The 20,359-nt window shown below is 35.6% G+C and overlaps 1 protein-coding gene across 2 annotated transcripts in view; it reads left to right on the forward strand.

Annotated features, from left to right (window-relative positions):
• The first annotated feature begins 5,660 nt into the window (after window positions 1-5,660).
• The window catches only part of LOC148940048 (uncharacterized), a 30,341-nt gene continuing 15,642 nt past the window's right edge, over window positions 5,661-20,359 (forward strand). The window contains exon 1 of one of the 2 annotated variants that reach the window (XM_089105722.1): window positions 5,661-5,760. In XM_089105722.1, coding sequence (XP_088961848.1) covers window positions 5,741-5,760 — 20 coding nt within the window. In that variant the 5' untranslated portion in view covers window positions 5,661-5,740. Of the gene's footprint in view, window positions 5,761-18,243; window positions 18,263-20,359 lie in introns of those variants that run through there. The other variant, XM_089105723.1, reaches the window with a different exon arrangement.

The following is a 20,359-nucleotide window of genomic DNA, read 5'->3' on the forward strand; positions in this document are numbered from 1 at the left end:
CTTTCACATACTGTAATGGATACCAGTCACGAAAAAACTGGTTTTGAAGTGTTAATTTAAGACACCATTGTAGGGTAATACAATATATAGCGTGTTTTTCATTGCGTATAGCCTACGATATATAAACTGTTGTTTTTTGGGGTTTGGGGTGGGGGTGAGAAAGTACCTAGGTTAGGTTACGTAATAATATATACTATGCTTTACCCCCCCACCGCACCCCTAATGTGCAAATATATAGCCCAAGTTTGTTTCTAAACTATTTTATATTCATCCTATTTTTTATTATTTCATTAGCATTAACCAAAATATTAGTATATAAAAGAGTGCGCTTAATAGCGGAATATCACTTTTTTTTATTTAATTTTTTACTATTTTTAAGTGACTACTGGAAATCCAGACCCTCCTCTATAGAAAATCTCTTGCCCCACAAAAAATTCCTCCGTGGAAAGATCCTATCATTCAGTGCCGGATCAAAAAAAACCCTTAACCCCCTGGATATGGCCTTGCTCCCATGTAACACCTCTGGAAGAAAATCCCCTTCCGAAAAGTATATGTATACTTGCAAATATCAAATTCTAGGCCTATATGTAAACAATGGGCAAAGTTCATAGCTTGTCTCCTGTCCCCCGGGGCTGTGAAGGATAAAAACATCCTCAAAGACATATTTTTTAAGTTCTTACATTCTTTGATCTTAATCATAAGTCCTCGTGATTGAATCTGTAATCCAATTGAAATTAAATACCTTTTTTCGGATGAATTTTCAAATACCAATGATCCTCTACTAATAGAATTAGTTTTAAAGTGGATGATTCATAATCAGCGTATGCTGAACACAATGAATGAGTCCTTTCCCGATATTCTAGGATTATTGGTCTGATTCGATCACTCCTGAAAAAAAAAAAAAAAAAACCAACAAGAAAAAAAACACAACAACAACAAAGGAATAAAAACGCATTCGTGATCTTATTCTGGCAAAAACTACAAAATTCAACATTTTTCTCGAAGGGAGCTTAAAGCTTCTACAGTAGTATTTTCGGATACGCTATATGTGATGGTGTAACTTTCATTAAGATTTGTTTAATTTTAGGGATGTTTCCCCCTTGTTTCAAAAATCCGGCAAATTTTCTCAGGCTCGTAGATTTTGATAAGTAAGACCAAACTTAATGAATCTTATATATTTGGAATCAACATAATAAGCAAATTCTTTCGATATATTTATTGATGTTAAAATTCCCTTTTTTAGACTTTCATGGTTACTATTGAGCCACATCGCTGGTTACTTACAGTTTGTTACCACGAACTGTTTGATTGTTTCTGAAAAAATTTCTTATTCCTTGATTCCATGTGTAAATTAAAACTGAAGTTACTAGCCCCTCAAGACATTTTAAAAGATGTATAGCATGAAAGCACTTATACATGCAGAATAAACTAACTGATCCAAGTTATTACTTTAAAACTACTAATCGCTTTTTTATAGTCAACCTACTATTTGGGGTGCTGTTAAAAATACAAGAAAAGCAAATAAGTCATTATAAGTATGTACCTCATCATTCCGGGTGACAAAATCTGGTTCAAAATTAAATGTTCTTTGCAACTGTATTTTTGTAATGAAAAATTTTTGAAAATCTGACGTGCTTTAAAAGTTGGTAAGTCTGAATTCGGGTTTCAGCTAGCAATAATTTGATTCATTAAAAGTGTTTTGGCTTAACATAACTGGGGTTGCCACCGTCAGTGATTTTATCACAAGATTTTGTGATTTCACTACTTCTGCGTTCCAGGCAGTGGTATTCATTGTTCAAGATTTTTTTTTATCTTTCTGGTAGGCTGTGTCCATGATTGCCAACTTTTTGGTCAATGAATATGTCCCTTGAGCATCCAAAAATGTGTCTTTTTCAGCCAAATTATGTCCATATTTTGTCTATAATATGTCCATAATATGTCCATCTTGAAATTGCAGAAACCAGTTTTTTTACGACTGGTAAACATTTTTCAAAGTGGTCAGTTAACATCGAATATAACGAAAACGAAAAAAAAATCATTTAGTTCATCCATAAAAAATGAACTAGTGTGAAAGCACAAAAGTCATAAAAACATGTAAACAGTAAAAAACTAATTGTGGCAGCTTAAGGCTCATCTTCCTACGAGAGTTCCGCTTGACAGGTATGGTCGGCATAAGGGTCAGCATTTTCACTTCTTTTGATAGCTCTATGCCAATCAGAGTATTTCTTGCGAATGACATACAGTACAATCCAGGAGTCAAGCGACGTTGCAGAGAGCTAGGTAAGCTCGGTTGCCTTTCAACCATGGGGGTGACATCCCCAAAGGCCTAATTACTGGACCTTTGAACAATGCGGAACAAAATAGATGTCTACAGAGTCTGATTGTGATGCTGGTTTTCGGAACTGATAGGTGCGGGGGGGTGCACTCAAATCACTTTTGACTCTTATAAAAGGCACTAAATTTCAATCTAATAAGCCCCATCTGAAGTGTTTACGAATACCCATTCCATAAAACCTAAAATGCCCCTGGGACAAGAATTACAACCCTTGTCTTAGGGCTTTTATGGGCTCTGTAAACGCTGAGGACATTGCTATATACTCTTTAGACCATTTAAAAAAAAATTCTATCTCAAAATTTCTGTTGGATGCATCTAAGGAAAACAATACGTGTGTGGAGGGGGATGGCTCCATCCCTCTCCAACAAGGGTGGAGGGGGGCTTACTCCAAGGGTGGCACGGTCCTTGTGTTTCAAGAATCGTTCTTAAAAAAATTAGACAAAAGGTTGAACATTAGCATAGAGAGGGGGATATTGAGGAGGGAGTAGCCCCCGTCATATACGGAATAATTTCTGTACGTTTTAAGTTTTAATATCACTCCTTACTTTCGGTAGAAAAAACTAGTTTTTGTATTTATTTCTGATCGTTTTTCAGATAATCCCAGAGAATCCACCCCCTCTGTGGAAAATTTCCCCACAAAAAATTCCTCTATATAAAGTTCCTCCCATGTAAAATTTTTCCGCTGGGAAATTACCCTCGGACAATTCCATCTCTGCTACGAATCCTTCCCAGAAATATTTTTGCTTACGATTCTGCCTGAAAAATACTCATTAACATACATTTGTTTGAAAAAAGACTTATGTTCATTTAGTTTCTAATCCTTTTTGAGGTCATTGGGGACTATACCTGCGTGGAAAATACCTCCCCCCCCTGGCAAGTTTATCCCCCAGAAATTTCCCATGGAGAATTTCTCTTGGTGATAATTCGACCATGGAAATTTCTCCCATGGAAAATACCCCCCCTCCCTCCAAAAAAAAAAGATCCCAAGAGAATTCCAACTCCACTGAAAACTTGCCCCTGAGAGTTCCCTCAGAGTGTATCTAAATGTACAATAGGATCAACAAAGAGACAAAAAACAAATAGAAAAGATTTTTTATATCCAGTATTGTAACTTCTTTCTGTTCAAAATTTGTCTTTCAAGTCTTACCCTCAAAAGTGCCTATCCTACCGGAAAAGTTTTAACTCGGAAAATTTCTCTACAGGATATCTCCGGCCTTATTGTGAAAATGTTAGAATGCTTTCCTATGACACCTCCTATATATAAAAAATGGGAACATTTTATAACTTGTAGCCTGTCTTCTGATGGTTCTGAGGGGCCGTGTCACCTCTAAAGGCGTATGTATTGTATCTTTCAAGAATACTGAACAAAATGGCTCTCTCAAAATTTTGATCAGACGATCAGACGGACAGGGGCTAGTTGTCCTCCAATTTTTTGGTCACTTAAAAAGGACACTAGATCTTTTAATTTTGTTTTGAATGAGCCCTCTTGCGAAATTCTAGCACCATTGGTTTGATTTGATCACCCTGGAAAAGCAAAACCAACTAATGAACACGAATCCGTGATGCTTTTTCTGGCAAACACCATAAAATTTCATTTCCATTGATAGGAGCTTGAAACCTCTACAGTGGGGTTTGCTGGTACGCTGAATCTGATATTGTGATTTCCATTAAAATTCTTTGACTTTTATGGGGTGTTTTTTACCTTTTTTAAAAAATTGGCAAATATCCCGAGGCGCACTAATGGGTAACACTATACTTAAAAAATATTATTTATATTTTAATCAGCACAATATGCTAATTCTTAGGTACATCTATTGAAATCAAAATTGATTCCAGATCATTAAGAATCTATTTTTTTTTTCTTTTGCTAAATTTTCATTTTTAGTTTGTAATACTTGATAAATAGATAGATGTTTTTGCCTGACTATTGGAAACCAGAAGCGATTGTTAACTAAAAACGGGGCTGATTTCCTATTATCTTGACTGTAGCGTAAAAGCAAGAAGAAATAAAATCGTTTATAGATGAAAGAATACAAACTTGTAAAGAATTTCAAGAGCATTTGCAAATAGTTGTCTGCGGGAATGTGCAACAACCCCGAAAAATAATAACGTTTGCAAAAAAAATAACGTTTATAAAAAAATTAGTAGAAAATATAAATTTAGTGCTAGATATGTAGTTTTAATAATGATTTTGTGAAAAATAACATTTTGATTTTACAAAAATATGTATCCAGCCGGGCAATATTCTATTTTATGTCATAGATTTGCTCAGTATGTCTCTTTTGTGCCCCAAATTTCTAAAATTGTCACTATTTCGCACTATTATGTCCTTGTGTCCCAGCACATAGAGATCTGTCCTTTGGATGTGAGATATGTCCAGTTGGCATCCCTGTCCCGCACCCTAGCGCTGTCAGATTACTTCGCTGATTTTGTGCTTTGTTTTCAAATTGGCAGTATTCCGCATTATGAGCATTCTTTTGATGATAAATAAATAAAAAATAATGCAACCCACCAGATATATAAATTGGTGTATATAGCAGCTTTGGGCTATGTGGGGCCCATTCGGGGGAGGGGGAGCACGGACATGATTTTCGTAGTAACGGCCATTTTATTTGGAAACAGTGTTCAATGGGGAATGGTATGGTACTACTCTTTTGTCATTAAAGTGTTTAGCTGAGAGAAAGCCAGGTACAAAACTGTTACCTGACATATAACATTCATGGCGATTTCTTTGGAAAAGAAACGTAAACAAATTATAATAGCAGAAGTGTTTGAAGTCTGTTCATCTCGGGTGGTCTAACCCAGACACAAGCTCGTAGGGGTAGCTGTAAAATGTAGAACAAATACAAATTTGGTAGTTACTATAAGCCAAAAGTGTATACAGAATAAGTTAGACGAAAGCAAATTTAGAAAATTGAATAAAAACAATAAAGAAATCCAAACGGAATGATTTCTCCTTGGCCAATGATTTATACTTAAACAGTAACAAATTCTTGCCAACAGGAAGTGAGCGAAAGATACTGCACGAAATCCAAGGTAAGTTATCGGTTTTCTAGCTAGGAAAAGGGGAAGCACAAAAGGAACTTTGAAATAAAAATAATTAATACTCTTACTAAAAATATCCTTTTAGCTAATGTAACAGGGAAGGGACCTCTAATTAACGCTTGATTTTCTAAATTCTTGCAACCCCCAAGTAAGCAATCCCTTGCGTATAATGAAGTATCCAGAGATCCGTATTAGAGCTGGTTTGGGTATAAAAAACCTTTTAAATCATTGCAAGCCAAGTACGTTGTTCACCTTCACTTTCTACCGGGTAATGAATATAGCGAAAACGACTGATTTTCGATCGTCCGTCTTGTTTTGAGTTAATCATGAATCAGTGATCATTAAAGACCTTTCTGACTGATGTGGAATATAGCTCATCAGTAAGTAATAAGTATATAAAAAGTTGTACAATATGATTGTTTGGTTTTCAAACAGCATACCTGCACATGTACTTGGCCCCCTTCTCCGTTGCCTCCTTGAATAGTTTTGGAAAAAACGTCAAAATACTCAAACATTGCAATATTTAGGCTAAATCTGTGTTATTAAAAAAATTAAGGTAAACCTTAAGAACAGGGTCACGTTTGTAGCAACCCTAAAAATTTTGAGAACTATTTTAAACGCATAAAAACTCTCATCACATTCCTAAGGATGCATTATTTCACACTATGCAAGCCCCCCCTCCCCCACATTAAATTCCTCATTAGAGAACGGGGAACACTAAAATTTAACATCAGCAAACACTGCTTGAGCGGCGAAGAAAAGAGTAGCTTTATTGTAAAAAATAATGGGAATAAAAAAAGTGGGCTGTATTTTTATCCATCAGAAGGGAGGGTAAAATGAAGCAATGCATCTTTAGGCATAATATACGTAAATATTTATGAGTTTTAAAATCGTTTTCAGAATTTTTAGGATTTCTTTCAAATGTAACCCCTTTCCTGAAGTTTACCACAAAAAATTCAGATAAAGTTTATACTACAATTTCCTTCCCCCCTCCCCCGGTTGATAGTTGAAAAAACTGAGTAAGTAGCCAACCCCTGTGTTCATAAAAACCATTAAAAAAATAATAAGGAAGTTTCAAGTAATTTCCGCTAGTATTTACTCTCCCCTCCTCGAAAACGAAACAAAAACATGCACCAGTGATATGATACCAGTTTTTCGGTACTTACGTGTTATAGGGACCTCACCAAGGAATGATTCATAATTCATGGGGGTATGGACACGAAGGCTCTCTTGCTTACGTTACTGGCTCTGTCGATTTCTGGACAAATAAAAATCCCTGAGTTATGCCTGCTTCGGGAAAAAACAAAAAATAATGCCCTAAAAACGTATTTTTCCGTATGCTGCCTCCCTCCCCCAGTAGGAAATATCACCTGGTCCCCTTTTAAAGATCAAGCCAGGTTACGTGTTTGGCGTGATTTATGACATCACGATTTGTCCCCTCTCCCAGAAGAATAGGAACATTTTCGCTAAAAAAAAAAGAACTCTTTAAGGATAGATGGCTTTGCTCTATTTACTCTCCTTCCCGAAATTTTTCTAAGCCCCCCCCCCTTTAACATTAGTAAAACATTAAAACGAACTGATTTTTTCCTTTGCAACAAAATTGAAGAGATCCATTTTATTCCTACTGATATGGAGGAGGCAAAAGAGAGTCTGTCTCTCTAACAAAGTTGGTTCCAAAATTCTATTTAGAAGTTCACTTATTCATTTTGACTGAGGTGATTAAACTATAGCTTTGTTTGAACGTTAGAATCAAGGAAAAAATATAATGGAGGAGGCACCCACTTGTCAACACCTGGTGTACATCTCAGAACGCCATCTGCCTCGCACAGTTCAACAAAACTTGCCACAATACCTGCCACACTTATTACAGTTTCCGCCACGCTTGGCACGCGACACCTGGTGCACCTGATTTCTGAAAGCCCTCCTCCCTCGAAAATAACTAAATGTATATGACGCCTAGGGGAGGTTCATCTGACCTATTTTTGTTATCTTTAAAATCAAACAGTTCTTGGTAACGAACTGTAAAGTAAAGAGCGACCCTACTCGATGGTAGCTAACAGTCTTGAAAAAAAGAATATGATAAAAAGATTTGAGTTAACATGATCATATTTATTAGTTAGTTGCAAACATACACATTTCATTAAGTTTAATTTTACCTATCAAAAGTGGAGAGAACATTTTCTTAATTTCCAAAGAAAGGGGGAAAGACCCTCTAAAAGCCATAGCACCTTAATGAAAATCAAACTATCCTATTCAGCGTATCAGAGAACCCTATAGGGAGGTTTCAAGCTCCTATTTGCAAAAATGTGGAAATTTGCATTTTTTGCCAGAAGAAAGATCACGGATGCGTGTTTATTTGTTTGTTTGTTTTTTGTTTTTTTTACCCAGGGGTGATCGCATCAATCCAAAGGTCATAAAATATCGCGAGAGGGCTCATTCGAACGAAAATTAAAAGTTCTAGTGCCCTTTTTAAGTGACCAAAAAAATTGGAGGGCAACTAGGCCCCCTCTCACGCTCATTTTTTTCTCAAAGTCACCTGATAAAAATTTTGAGATATCCATTTTGTTTAGCATAGTCGAAAATCTAATAAATATGTCTCTTAGGATGACTTAACCCCCCACAGTTCCCAGGGGAAGGGATGCAAGATATTATCTTTGCCCTTTGATTGCATATATTATTTGTTATTGGGAAGCATACAGACATTTTCCGGAAAGATTTGTGTTGGATGGGAGGGGGCGGGAGGCTGGGGTTACTCGGGAGAATATTTGTGCGGAGGATATTTGTTTGGGGGAAGGGACATTTCTATGAAGGGGGCGCCGGATTTCCCAGCATTATTTAAAAACGATCAGAAATCAAATAAAAAAAACAAGTTCTTTCAACTGAAAGTAAGGAGCAACATTAAAACTTAAACGAAGAGAAATGATTACGTATATGAGGGGGTTCTCCCCCTAGTCAATACCTCGCTCTTTACGCTACAGTTTTTTTTTGTGCTTTCAAAAGAGCTACCTATTCTAATTAAACGGCCTTTGTGATTCAGAGGTTTGTGAATTAAATTTTTTTTAACTTTTAACGTAAAGAGCGTGGTATTGAATAAGGCGAGAACCCCCCTCATATACGTAATAATATATACGTAATAAACAAAAAAACAATAAAGAAAAAACAAGCGATACGGCTCAATAGCAATCGAAACTTTTAAAAACGGAATTTTGATGTCAATAAATGTATAAAAAGAATGGGCTTATAATGCTGATTCTAAATATATAAATTTTATTAAGTGTAGTATTACTCATCAAAGGCTACGAGCCTGAGAAAATTCACCTGATTTTTAACAGAGGGAGGAAACATCCCCTATAAGTGAAGGAATTCTAATGAAAATCACACTTTTATATTCGGCGCATCAGAAAAACCATAGAAAATAGGTTTCAAGCTCTTATCCGCAAATATCTGCAACTTTGTATTTTTGGCCAGAAGAAAAATATACGATTATGGAAGTTTCGTTACGTAATTTAATTTGAAAATTACGTCAGAGCAAAATTTAAAGACAGTCATTTAGCAAAAGAAAAAAAAAATCTTTATGCAAATTTTGTTTATATATTCAATCACGATGAGCCAAAATCAAAGCTGCATTAATTAAAAAATGATCAGAAATTAAATAAAAAAAGAACAAGTTTTTTAAACTGAAAGTAAGAAGAGACATTAAAACTTAAAACGAACAGAAATTATTCCGCATATGAAAGGGGATTTCCCCTCCCCAACGCCTCGCTCTTTATGGTAAAGTTTTTTATTGTTTAACAAAAATAGAGCTGTGAGAAAGTAAATCTTTAGCGTAAAGAGCGAGGCGTTGAGGAGGGGACAGCCCCTTTCATATACAGAATAATTTCTGTTCGTTTGAAGTTTTAATGTCGCTTTTTATTTTCAGTTTAAAAAACTTGTTTTTTTTATGGAGGGGACAGCCCCTTTCATATACAGAATAACTTCTGTTCGTTTTAAGTTTTAATGTCGCTCCTTACTTTCAGTTTAAAAAACTTGTTTTTTTTTATTTAATAATATGTAAGCACGAACTTTTCGCTATATATTTTCCATATTCAATTCCGCACCCAAGATACGACCCTGATTAGGTACGTAGAAAACATAGTTTTTATCACCTTACTTCCTTTTTAATGGGGGGGGGTAGGTATCGATCTGGGAAACCTATGAATGGAGATCCTCCCGTTATGCGCGCAGGCATGGTTATCAATTTTCGATATAATCAAGTTAATTACTAAACTTTTAAGGAAATATTTCCAAATGTAGTTTCAGAGCGACAAGGTCATTTTAGTCAATGAGCTGTGTCCTTTAATCTTGTTTGGTTTTGTATGTATATCTCATAAGTATATTCAGCTTGAAAAATAAAATCTAGTTTTTGCACTTAATGACGCACCTTCAGATTTACTGCTCGCTATTATTATCTAAAGCGACCCGAAAGAACGCTTATACACGCGATACGGATGTCAAGTTCTGTATTTTCTCAAGGACACAGTTGATGATTTTTTTTTTCTCTCTTTCTCTTTCTTGGCAGAATGTATAGGCGCTAAAAACTTATTCTAATGAGGTGCTAAGACATGAAATGGAAGTAAATAAGAAGAGAAAAGCTGAACGTCGAATAATAGAACTAAGTAAGGATCTGAACTTATGATTCCAGATTTAGCTCTAATTTCGGACAGAAGAAATAGAAGATTTTTTAAAAACTAAATAAAATAAAGGTTTTCAACTGAAAGCAAGGAATAGGCCTAACATTAAAACTTAAAACAACAGAGATTATTCCGTATCTGAAAGGGGCTTCTTCTCATTGCTATTTACGCTAAAACTTTTTAGTGCTTTGAAAAGGCTCATTATTTCTTTTAAACGGCATTGTGTTTCAGCTCTCGTTTTTAATAAATGGTGATAAAAAGCCAAACTTTAGCGTAAAGAGGGAGGTGTTGAGGAGGGAGCAGCCCCCCTCAGATACGGAGTAATTTCTGTTCGTTTTTTATGTTGTTCCTTACTTTCAGTTTAACAAGATTTTTTTTATTTAATTTCTAATCGTTTTCTAAATCATGCCCAGGCCTAACCAAGAATAACGTGGGGTACTGGCCCCGTAAGCCCCCTGTCTCTTAGTGTTAAATTGTATATAATGTTACAGAGGCAATTACTTGGTTAGAAAAAGATATATATATATATATATATATATATATATATATATATATATATATATATATATATATATATATATATATATATATATATATATATATATATATATATATATATATATATATATGGTACTTATGCATTATATGCTACAGACGAAAGAAGTCAAGTTTGGTTAATGCAAATTAAATAAAATAAGATGAATATGAAATAGTTTAGAAACAAATTTGGGCTATATATTTGCACGTTAGGAGGGGTGGGGATAAAGCATAGCATATATTAAATACGTAACCTAACCTAGGTATCTCCCCCCTAAACCCCATAAAGCAGTATATATATATATATATATATATATATATATATATATATATATATATATATATATATATATATATAAATTATATACTAATAATTGTAAATTGATTGGTAGCGCCCCATTGCTTCAAGTTTTCTATTTAAGAATTAAAATATTGGATTAAATTTGAACTTTGGATAAAACTTGAGTGTTTGGTAAAAATTCTTAATAATATTGCTACAGAAGTTCAGGTGGACGCAGAACCTTCGAGACTTTTGATCTTCTACGCGAGTGAAGCCATTGAGACATTACAATTACAATAGGGTTCGCCGATGTTCAAATAGATTGTGTACACAAATTTTAATACAATGAAACGTTGTATATCAAACAGTTCGTGGTAACGAACTGTAAGTAAGGAGCGACCCGGCTCAATGGTAACCGAAACTCTAGAAAACGGGTTTTTGATACCAATTGATATATCAAAGGAATTAGATTTCAATGCTGATTTCAAATATATAACTTTCATCAAGTTTAGTGCTACCCATCAAAAGTTACGCGCCTGAGAAAATTTGGCTGAATTTCAAAAAAGGGGGAAAGACCCCCTAAAAGTTATAGAACCTTAGTGAAAATCACACCATCATATTCAGCGTATCAGAGAACCCTGCTGCATAGTTTTCAAGATCCTATCTACTAAAATGTAGAATTTTAAATTTTTTGCCAGAAGAAAGATCACGGATGCGTGTTTATTTGTTTTTTTGTTTGTTTGTTTTTTTTCCCCGGGGTGATCGTATCGACCCAGTGGTCCTAGAATATCGTGGGAGGGCTCATTGGAACTGAAATTAAAAGTTCTAGTGCCCTTTTTAAGTGACAAAAAAAAATGGAGGGCAACTAGGCCCCCTCCCACGCTTATTTTTTTCCAAAGTCACCCGATCAAAATTTTGAGATAGCCATTTTGTCAGCATGGTCGAAAATATTATAAATATGTCTTTTAGGATGACTTAATCCCCCGAAGTTCCCAGAGGGAGTGCTAAAAGTTATGAACTTTACCCAATGTTAACATATAGGGCCTAGTCAGGTTATTGGGAAGTATATAGAAGTTTTCAGGAGGTTTTTTTTTCTGGTAGTGGGAGGGAAGGGTGGGTCGGTGGTTATGTTCGAGGATCTGTTCATGAAGGAAGTTTTCATGGGGGAAGGGAAATTGCCATGAAGGGGGCGCCGGACTTGCCAGCATTATTTATTGGTTATTGGGAAGTATACAACCATTTTCAGGAAGGATTTTTTCTGGAGGGGGGGGGTTACTCTGGAGAATATTTCCGTGGAGGATGTTTCTTTGGGGTAAGGGTTATTTCTATGAAGGGGGCGCCGGATTTCCAAGCATTATTTAAAAAACGATCAGAAATTAAATAAATAAAAAAACAAGTTTTTTCAACTGAAATGTAAGAAGGAATATTAGAACTTAAAACGAACAGAAATTATAACGTATGTGAGGGGAGTCTCCTCCCAGTCCAAAACAACATGGTTAAGCTCCAGTTTTTTTTTATTTATTTAAAAATATATATAACTTCTAATTAAAAGGACTTTTTTTTTCAGGGGGCTGTGTATCAAATTTTTTTTAACTTTTAACGTAAAGAGCGTGGTATTGACTAAGGGAGAACCCCTTCATATACGTAATAACATATACGTAATAAAAAAAAACAATAAAAAAACAAGCGATACGGCTCAATAGGAATCGAAACTTTTAAAAACGGAATTTTGATGCCAATAAATGTATCAAAAGAATGTGTTTATAATGCTGATCCTAAATATATAAATTTTATTAAGTTTAGTATTACTCATCAAAGGCTCCAGGCCTGAGAAATTTTACTCGATTTTTTAAAGAGGGGGAAACATCCCCTACAAGTGAAAGAATTTTAATGAAAATCACACCGTCAGAATTCAGCGTATCAGAAAACCCTATTACATAGGTTTCAAGCTCATATCTGCAAAAATCTGCAACTTTGTATTTTTTGCCAGAAGAAAAATATACGAATATAGAAGTTAGTTACGTAAGTTAATTTGTAAAGACATCCATTTAGCAAAAGAAAAGTAAAATTTTTATGCAAATAAAAGCTGCATTAACTAAAAAACGATCAGAAATTAAATAAAAAAAACAAGTTTTTTAAACTGAAAGTAAGGAGCGACATTAAAACTTAAAACGAACAGAAATTATTCCGTATATGAAAGGGGCTGTCCCCTCCTCAACGCCTCGCTCTTTACGCTAAAGTTTGACTCTGTCTCACAACTTTATTTTTTAAAAGAATAAAAAGTTTGACTTTCTCACAACTCTATTTTTTAAAACAATAAAAAACTTTAGCGTAAAGAGCGAGGCGTTGAGGAGGGACAGCCCTTTCATATACGGAATAATTTCTGTTCGTTTTAAGTTTTAATGTCGCTCCTTACTTTCAGTTTAAAAAACTTGTTTTTTTTTATTTAATTTCTGATCGTTTTTTAGTTAATGCAGCTTTTATTTGCATAAAAATTTTACTTTTCTTTTGCTAAATGGATGTCTTTACAAATTAACTTGCGTAACTTACTTCTATATTCGTATATTTTTCTTCTGGCTAAAAATACAAAGTTGCAGTTTTTTGCAGATATGAGCTTGAAACCAATGTAATAGGATGTTTTGATACGCTAAATATTACGGTGTGATTTTCATTAAAATTCTTTCACTTGTAGGGATGTTTCCCCTCTTTAAAAAATCGAGTAAATTTTCTCAGGCTCGTAGCCTTTGATGAGCAATACTAAACTTAATAAAATTTATATATTTAGGATCAGCATTATAAACACATTCTTTTGATACATTTATTGACATCAAAATTTCGTTTTGAAAGTTTCGATTACTATTGAGCCGTAGGCCCTATCGCTTGTTTTTTTATTGTTTTTTTTTATTACGTATATGTTATTACTTATATGAAAGGGTTCTCCCCTTAGTCAATACCACGCTATTTAGGTTAAAAGTTAAAAAAAAATTTGATTCACCAACCCCTGAATCACAAAGGCCGTTTAATGAGAATAGATCGCTCTTTTGAAAGCACTAAAAAAAACTGTAGCGTAAAGAGTAAGGTCTTGACTTGGGGGAGAACCCCCTCACATACGTTCTAATTTCTGTTCGTTTTAAGTTCTAATATTCCTTCTTACATTTCAGTTGAAAAAACTTGTTTTTTTTTATTTAACTTCTGATCGTTTCTTAAATAATGCTTGGACATCCGGCGCCTCCTTCATAGAAATATCCCTTACCCCAAAGAAACATCCTCCATGGAAATATTCTCCAGAGTAATCCCTCCTCTAGCCCCCCTCCAGAAAAAATCCTTCCTGAAAATGGTTGTATACTTCCCAATAACCAATAAATAATGCTGGCAAGTCCGGCGCCCCCTTCATGGCCCTTTCCCTGCCCCCCTGACACCGTCCTGCCTGGCACGAGCCGGCCAGCTCTGCCCCGCCCCGCGCCGTCCCCCACCTACCAGAAAAAAACTCCTCATAAAAAGTCTGGATAAGTACCAAAAAACAAAAATAAATGATAACATAGAGTAAATTTAAGAACATTAACCCCACCCCCTGGGGACATTGGGGGATCAAGTCATCCTAAAAGACATTTTTATCATATTTTCGACCATGCTGAACAAAATGGCTATCTCAAAATTTTGATCGGGTGACTTCGGGAAAAAAATGAGCGTGGGAGGGGCCTGGTTGCCCTCCATTTTTTTGGTCACTTAAAAAGGGCACTAGAACTTTTAATTTCCGTTCCAATGAGCTCTCCCACGATATTCTAGGACAACTGGGTCGATACGATCACCCCTGGGAAAAAAACAACAAAAAAAAACAAATAAACACGCATCCGTGATCTTTCTTCTGGCAAAAAATGGAAAATTCCACATTTCTGTAGATAGGAGCTTGAAACCTCTACAGTAGGGTTCTCTGATACGCTGCATATGATGGTGTGATTTTCATTAAGGTTCTATAACTTTTAGGGGGCCTTTCCCCCTTTTTCGAAAATCAACCACATTTTCTCAGGCGCGTAACTTTTGATGTGTAGCACTAAACTTGATGAAAGTTATATATTTGAAATCAGCATTGAAATCTGATTCTTTTGATGTATCTCTTGGTATCAAAAACCCGTTTTCTAGAGTTTCGGTTACCATTGAGCCGGGTCGCTCCTTACTTACAGTTCGTTACCACGAACTGTTTGATATAAATCGCTTAGGCATTATCGAAAACCATCATTTTGTATTTTGCATATAGTTTGGATTTGCACATTGAGATTCGTGCGAAGGACCAAATATTTGCAAAAGGCCAAATCTAATGACATTTGGAACTAACGAATATTATGACAATCAGAAATAACTATTTGATGACAGACGTTCAATCGCAACCTGTGAGAAACTTGAAGAAAAAATAAACAGTGTCCATAAAGAGTGTCATTGACCCCCCCGTCAGGGAGCAGGGAGTTCCTCCAGAATTTGAAACAATAACCCCTACAAGCCTTGTATACTTAGATCCCGCATGAAAAATAAAGTATGGCTATTTAATATTCACCCTGTATGTTAAACCTAAGACCCCTAAATGAGCTCATTCGTTCTCAAAACAAATAAAAAAAAGTACGCATTCGGAAACGAGCGTTGTATTACTTTCCTTAAAGCACAAGTTGGGTTTAACCGCAAGGATTGGGAAAGCTAAGGGGCGTTACCCCCTCCCCTTATACTGAGGTGATTTATGTTTAGGTTTTACTGTGTTTTTGCCTTCTTGTGAAAACTCTTGAATTAATATATATATATATATATATATATATATATATATATATATATATATATATATATATATATATATATATATATATATATATATACTTGTTCGTTTCATTAGTGTTTATAATAAGGAAATTATTATCAACTAAGCAATAATGTGCCTAGGATCGCGCGTAGTACCATCGTGGGAATTAATGTATTTTAATAAGGCTTTATGATAGATTCAAACGAATAAGCTTTGATATACATGGTTGTCGCTCTATAGCATAAGTGTCAGAAAGGGCAATTTCTTTATGCACGATTTTTTTTTCTTTTTCGCTACTTAAAATTGGATTGAAATCCAATGTTGGAATGCGTCTAATGCTGACTTCCTACGATCATTGAATATGATCAAGCCTGACAATAGTACACCCCCAAAAAGATTTACGATGGCAGGGGGGGGTGTGTATGGAACACTAAAAAGGAAAATTTCTAAGCAATAATTTTCCGATTTATTTTTTGGGAGACAAGAGTTCTTTTGAGAAAACTTGTTTTTGGGATATAGCACCTACCCATTTTCCCTCCCACATACTCTGCAGATAACCAAATGATGGGTATATTTTCCTTTACACTGAAATTATTTGAACAATAAGTCGACCCCCACCCACCATGAATTTTTAACGCTTAGGGGCATAACCTTTGACTTGACGACATTAGCTATGTAAGTCATATCGACATCACACTAGATCTCATCCAGTTATGCGGTTTCACTCTTCTCTGCGTGAGCGTGAATCTAGAGTAGGATGGCAGCTATGCAGCTGCATTTCCAGCTCTGTAATGATAGATCATCTGACACCAATATCCAGTGGAAACAATAAAAAGTACAGACAGCTTTTTCGCCCTCATAAACCTAGGAAAATACCACAAAATCAGTGCTCAAACGAAATTTTGGGTCTATATGACATCGGGTTGGACCTTCCGCTTTTATGGATGCGAAGCATGGTCCACGAGGCAGCAGAAAGAGAATTTACTGAAGGTGTTCGAACTTCGTTTTCTGTGAAAAATTTTCAGAATACGTCGATGAGACCATAAATCCGACATGAAATTACGGGAAATGTGCGGCGTTAAGAGAAATATCTGTCTGACAATCAAAGAACGGCGACTAAAATGGTTGGGCCAAGTCATGCAAAGGCATCTCGAGTAACTGCCCTGCACAATCCTTCCAGGTGAACCTTTTAGATCCTGCAAAAGATGTCGAGGAGGCCAAGAGAGAATTTATGGAATCTTTTAAAATACGACCTTGTGTCTATTGGAGTGTCCAGGAAGATCTGCCATATTTGGTCAACCAAGTGGGTCCCATTGGCGGAGCAGCCAACAAAAAATCGTTCAGCATAGACCAGATACGTCTCAAAGATCCTCAATGCTGGTTGAAGTGGATACGCCTGAAATAAACCACAACTAAAAGTAAGCACCTGACGACAAAACTAACAAATAACGGTATGTGCTTTAAGTCTCCGCACAATAGAATATTTGCAGAACGTTTCAACAATAATCAGAATCCAGTTGAAATCAACAAAATCATGGCGAATTCTCAGAACCATTTTTCGAAATCCTAGGCACATGAAGCATTTGAACAATGCCTGAAAAGAAGTATTTATCTGTTAAGTATTTGGACTACAGCTAAAGCACGGATGGTACCATCTGAAAATCAGTTAAATCATGCATAAGTGGGAAAATATGGTAAACTGGCTCCCAATTCTACAATGTTGTGTTGTGCTGAAAACATTTTAGGTCTTAAAACAAAACTAAGTTTGCATCTGGCAAAAAAAAATGAAAAAAATAGTAAAAAAGAGAAAAACGAGGATTATACAAGCCAGTGAAAAATATGGACTAAAATGCAAATATTTCGGTCAAGACCTCCGCTTGACCGTCATCAGTGCAAGATAATGACATAAAAAATCACTAATAAAAATCCAAGGATACTATAAAAAAAAAAAATTCAAACCTTAAAACAAAGCACAACTAAAGTTTGACGACTCTTTCCATGTAACGGTGAAAGGGTAACTGAATGAAAAAATACAGTTCTGAACGGGAATTCAATTTTTAAATTTATACAGAGCATTTTTAAAAGATAAACGCTTTCCTGGTAAAACATCATCACAGATTAGGATTGATTGCAAAGTGTGATTTTTTTTTTATTTAAGTAAGACTCTTACATGGAAAGGGTCTTCAAATTTTAGTTGTGCTTTGTTTTAAGGTTTGAATTTTTTTTTTATAGTATCCTTGGATTTTCATTAGTAATTTTTATGTCATTATCTTGCACTAAGGACGGTCAAGCGGAGGTCTTGACCGAAATATTTGTATTTTAGTCCATATTTTTCACTGACTTGTATAATCCTCGTTTGTCTCTTTTTTACTATTTTTTTGTTTTATCATGATTAGCCAGTGTGGTCTCAGAAATTATTTATCTGGCAAAAACGTTAAATTTTTGCAGCTGGAATTTGATGGAAATAGCTGGCTGTAGCCACTGCCATCGCCAAGGGCTAGATTTTGACCCCTCTCTATCTGAAATGCGGAAACCTACATATGCCGATTGCACAATGGCCTAACCAGATCTAAAAATGTCCATTTCTACAGATGATCCTCTTCTCCATGAAGGTATGGATTATTCACTACCCCTCCCCCCTCTCCAGTCAAAATTACCTCATATTTTTGTCAGTTAAAGGGAGTATCGCATAAATATTTAAATTCTAGACTCGTGCTCATCTGATATCTATTTCTATTTTTTTTAGCTACCCTTCCTCTTCTGAGAACCCTTAGTACCTTAGACTTATTGCTAATAAATATAGGTTAAAATCTATATAAAATATTTGAAGAAAAATGTGCTATCCATTTGATGGTCCGCTAGATATTGCGGGATTTCTTTTTTTCCATCCTTCCCTCAAAATTGTCGTTTGGGAGGGGGACAAGGGGGAGGCAGTTGCCCCCACCCAATAATTTGGAAAAAAAATATTATACAGCCCATGCTCCTAGACTATCTGGATATGAACCCCTCTTTTTAAACAAATGTCATTGAAGTTCAGAAAGATTTTACTTTACGTTTGATATTCAACATGTACTATTAAATGCTATTCTGTTTTGGCCTCTTTTTACGACCTTTTCCTCCTTACAAACAGTTCCAAGAACAGGAGTGCCGATTCAGAGAGGGACAGAGGAGCAATTCCCCCCCCCCCCTTGATGTTTTTTGCCTCTCCTCCCTAGATTTTGAAAAATTCGTGTTCTTGGTATTTTCAGTGAAAAAAATATTGCTCCTCCTAGATATTGAAAAACATCCCCCTATATTTTCATGAATTGGCCCCTACACAAGCCGCTAACCATTGTTCCCACAAAAGCAGCTAACCATTGTCCCCATCACAGTTTATATAATTATCCAGTAAGTTTACCGCGGAGGATTTCTGGCTCTTCATTCTCGGTGCGAACAAAAAGCTCCTCCCACTTATTTCTGCACTTATTGTCCACTTATTGGTTGAACCGGCCAATTGGTTTTGTCAGTACTTGTTCCTTGTTCCGTGTTCTTTGTCTACCCGTGAAAAGATCTAATGCCGCTTATATTTATATCTGCAAAAACGTTCTCTAGAGCACTCGCACCTCGGTCCGGGTTTTCATAATGGGTGAGATAGGGAAAGAACATACTGGATAATTATATAAACTGTGGTCCCCATGGACCGAAGATATTCTTCTAAGACTATTCAATAAGACAAAATCAAAATTTAAACTAATACTCTAGCTTGAAATAGCTGATGATTAAATGGGTAAACAGATAAACACGTTATTTAAATGGGAAGGTAAAAATCACAGACTTACATTTTTTATGTTTTTATTGTCCTAGATAATGAGGTTAGCGAAATATAGGGGTTCATGTATGTTTTGATAGTTCAAATGTGGGAATAGGTGTGGAAATTAATCAAAGTAGGTAATATTAAGGTTTGTTTTCCTTCTGAAATATGGAATTTTGCGATAAGCCTACATCTGTAACTTGGACCGAAAAAAACAGGGGCGTCGTTTGGGAGGGGGACAAGGGGGAGGCAGTTGCCCCCACCCAATAATTTGGAAAAAAATATTATACAGCCCATGCTCCTTGACTATCTGGATATGAACCTCTCTTGGCCCCCCCCATTAAAAATGCTCGAGACTTGCCCCTGGAAAGGACAATATATTTGTGTCAACGGATTCATTAGTTTTAGAGCTATCCTTTCACCTAGCCAAAAAAATTGACGTCTTGCGTTAAAATTTTAAAACTGCTGGATTGTAGAAAATCGTATTTCAAAAACTAGGACAGGGAACGTAAACCTTAGTAACAAAAAAAAAACTGGAAGAGTAGTTTCATTTATCTAGCTACCACTTACTAGTAAGCATGCTCGGTGTAGATACTAAGTAATAAGTTAGTTGATAATAAATTAGAAGCCAAGAGAATGATAGAGGTCAAGTATGGCCCCGAAGCGTGGCTGCTTCGAAAAGTTAAGGAGCATAGGCCAAAGATTTTTCAGGTTAGGAACTGACAAAGGAAAGGTGCTCGTTTGAGCGACGGTATATCAAACAATCAGCTGAACGAAAAATGTTGTTCAGTTCATTCCAATGGGTTTTGAAACAAAGAGGGAATGAAACAAAAGTTAAGAGAAATAGGAAATGTATACGGATGAAGGATGATGAGCTACTAGAAATAGTCCTTTTAAGGGATTGGGGCAAGGTCCAAAT

Source organism: Artemia sp. Qi Xiang Cuo, chromosome 20 (assembly GCF_049724085.1).
Source record: "Artemia sp. Qi Xiang Cuo chromosome 20, ASM4972408v1, whole genome shotgun sequence".
NCBI lineage: Eukaryota > Metazoa > Arthropoda > Branchiopoda > Anostraca > Artemiidae > Artemia > Artemia sp. Qi Xiang Cuo.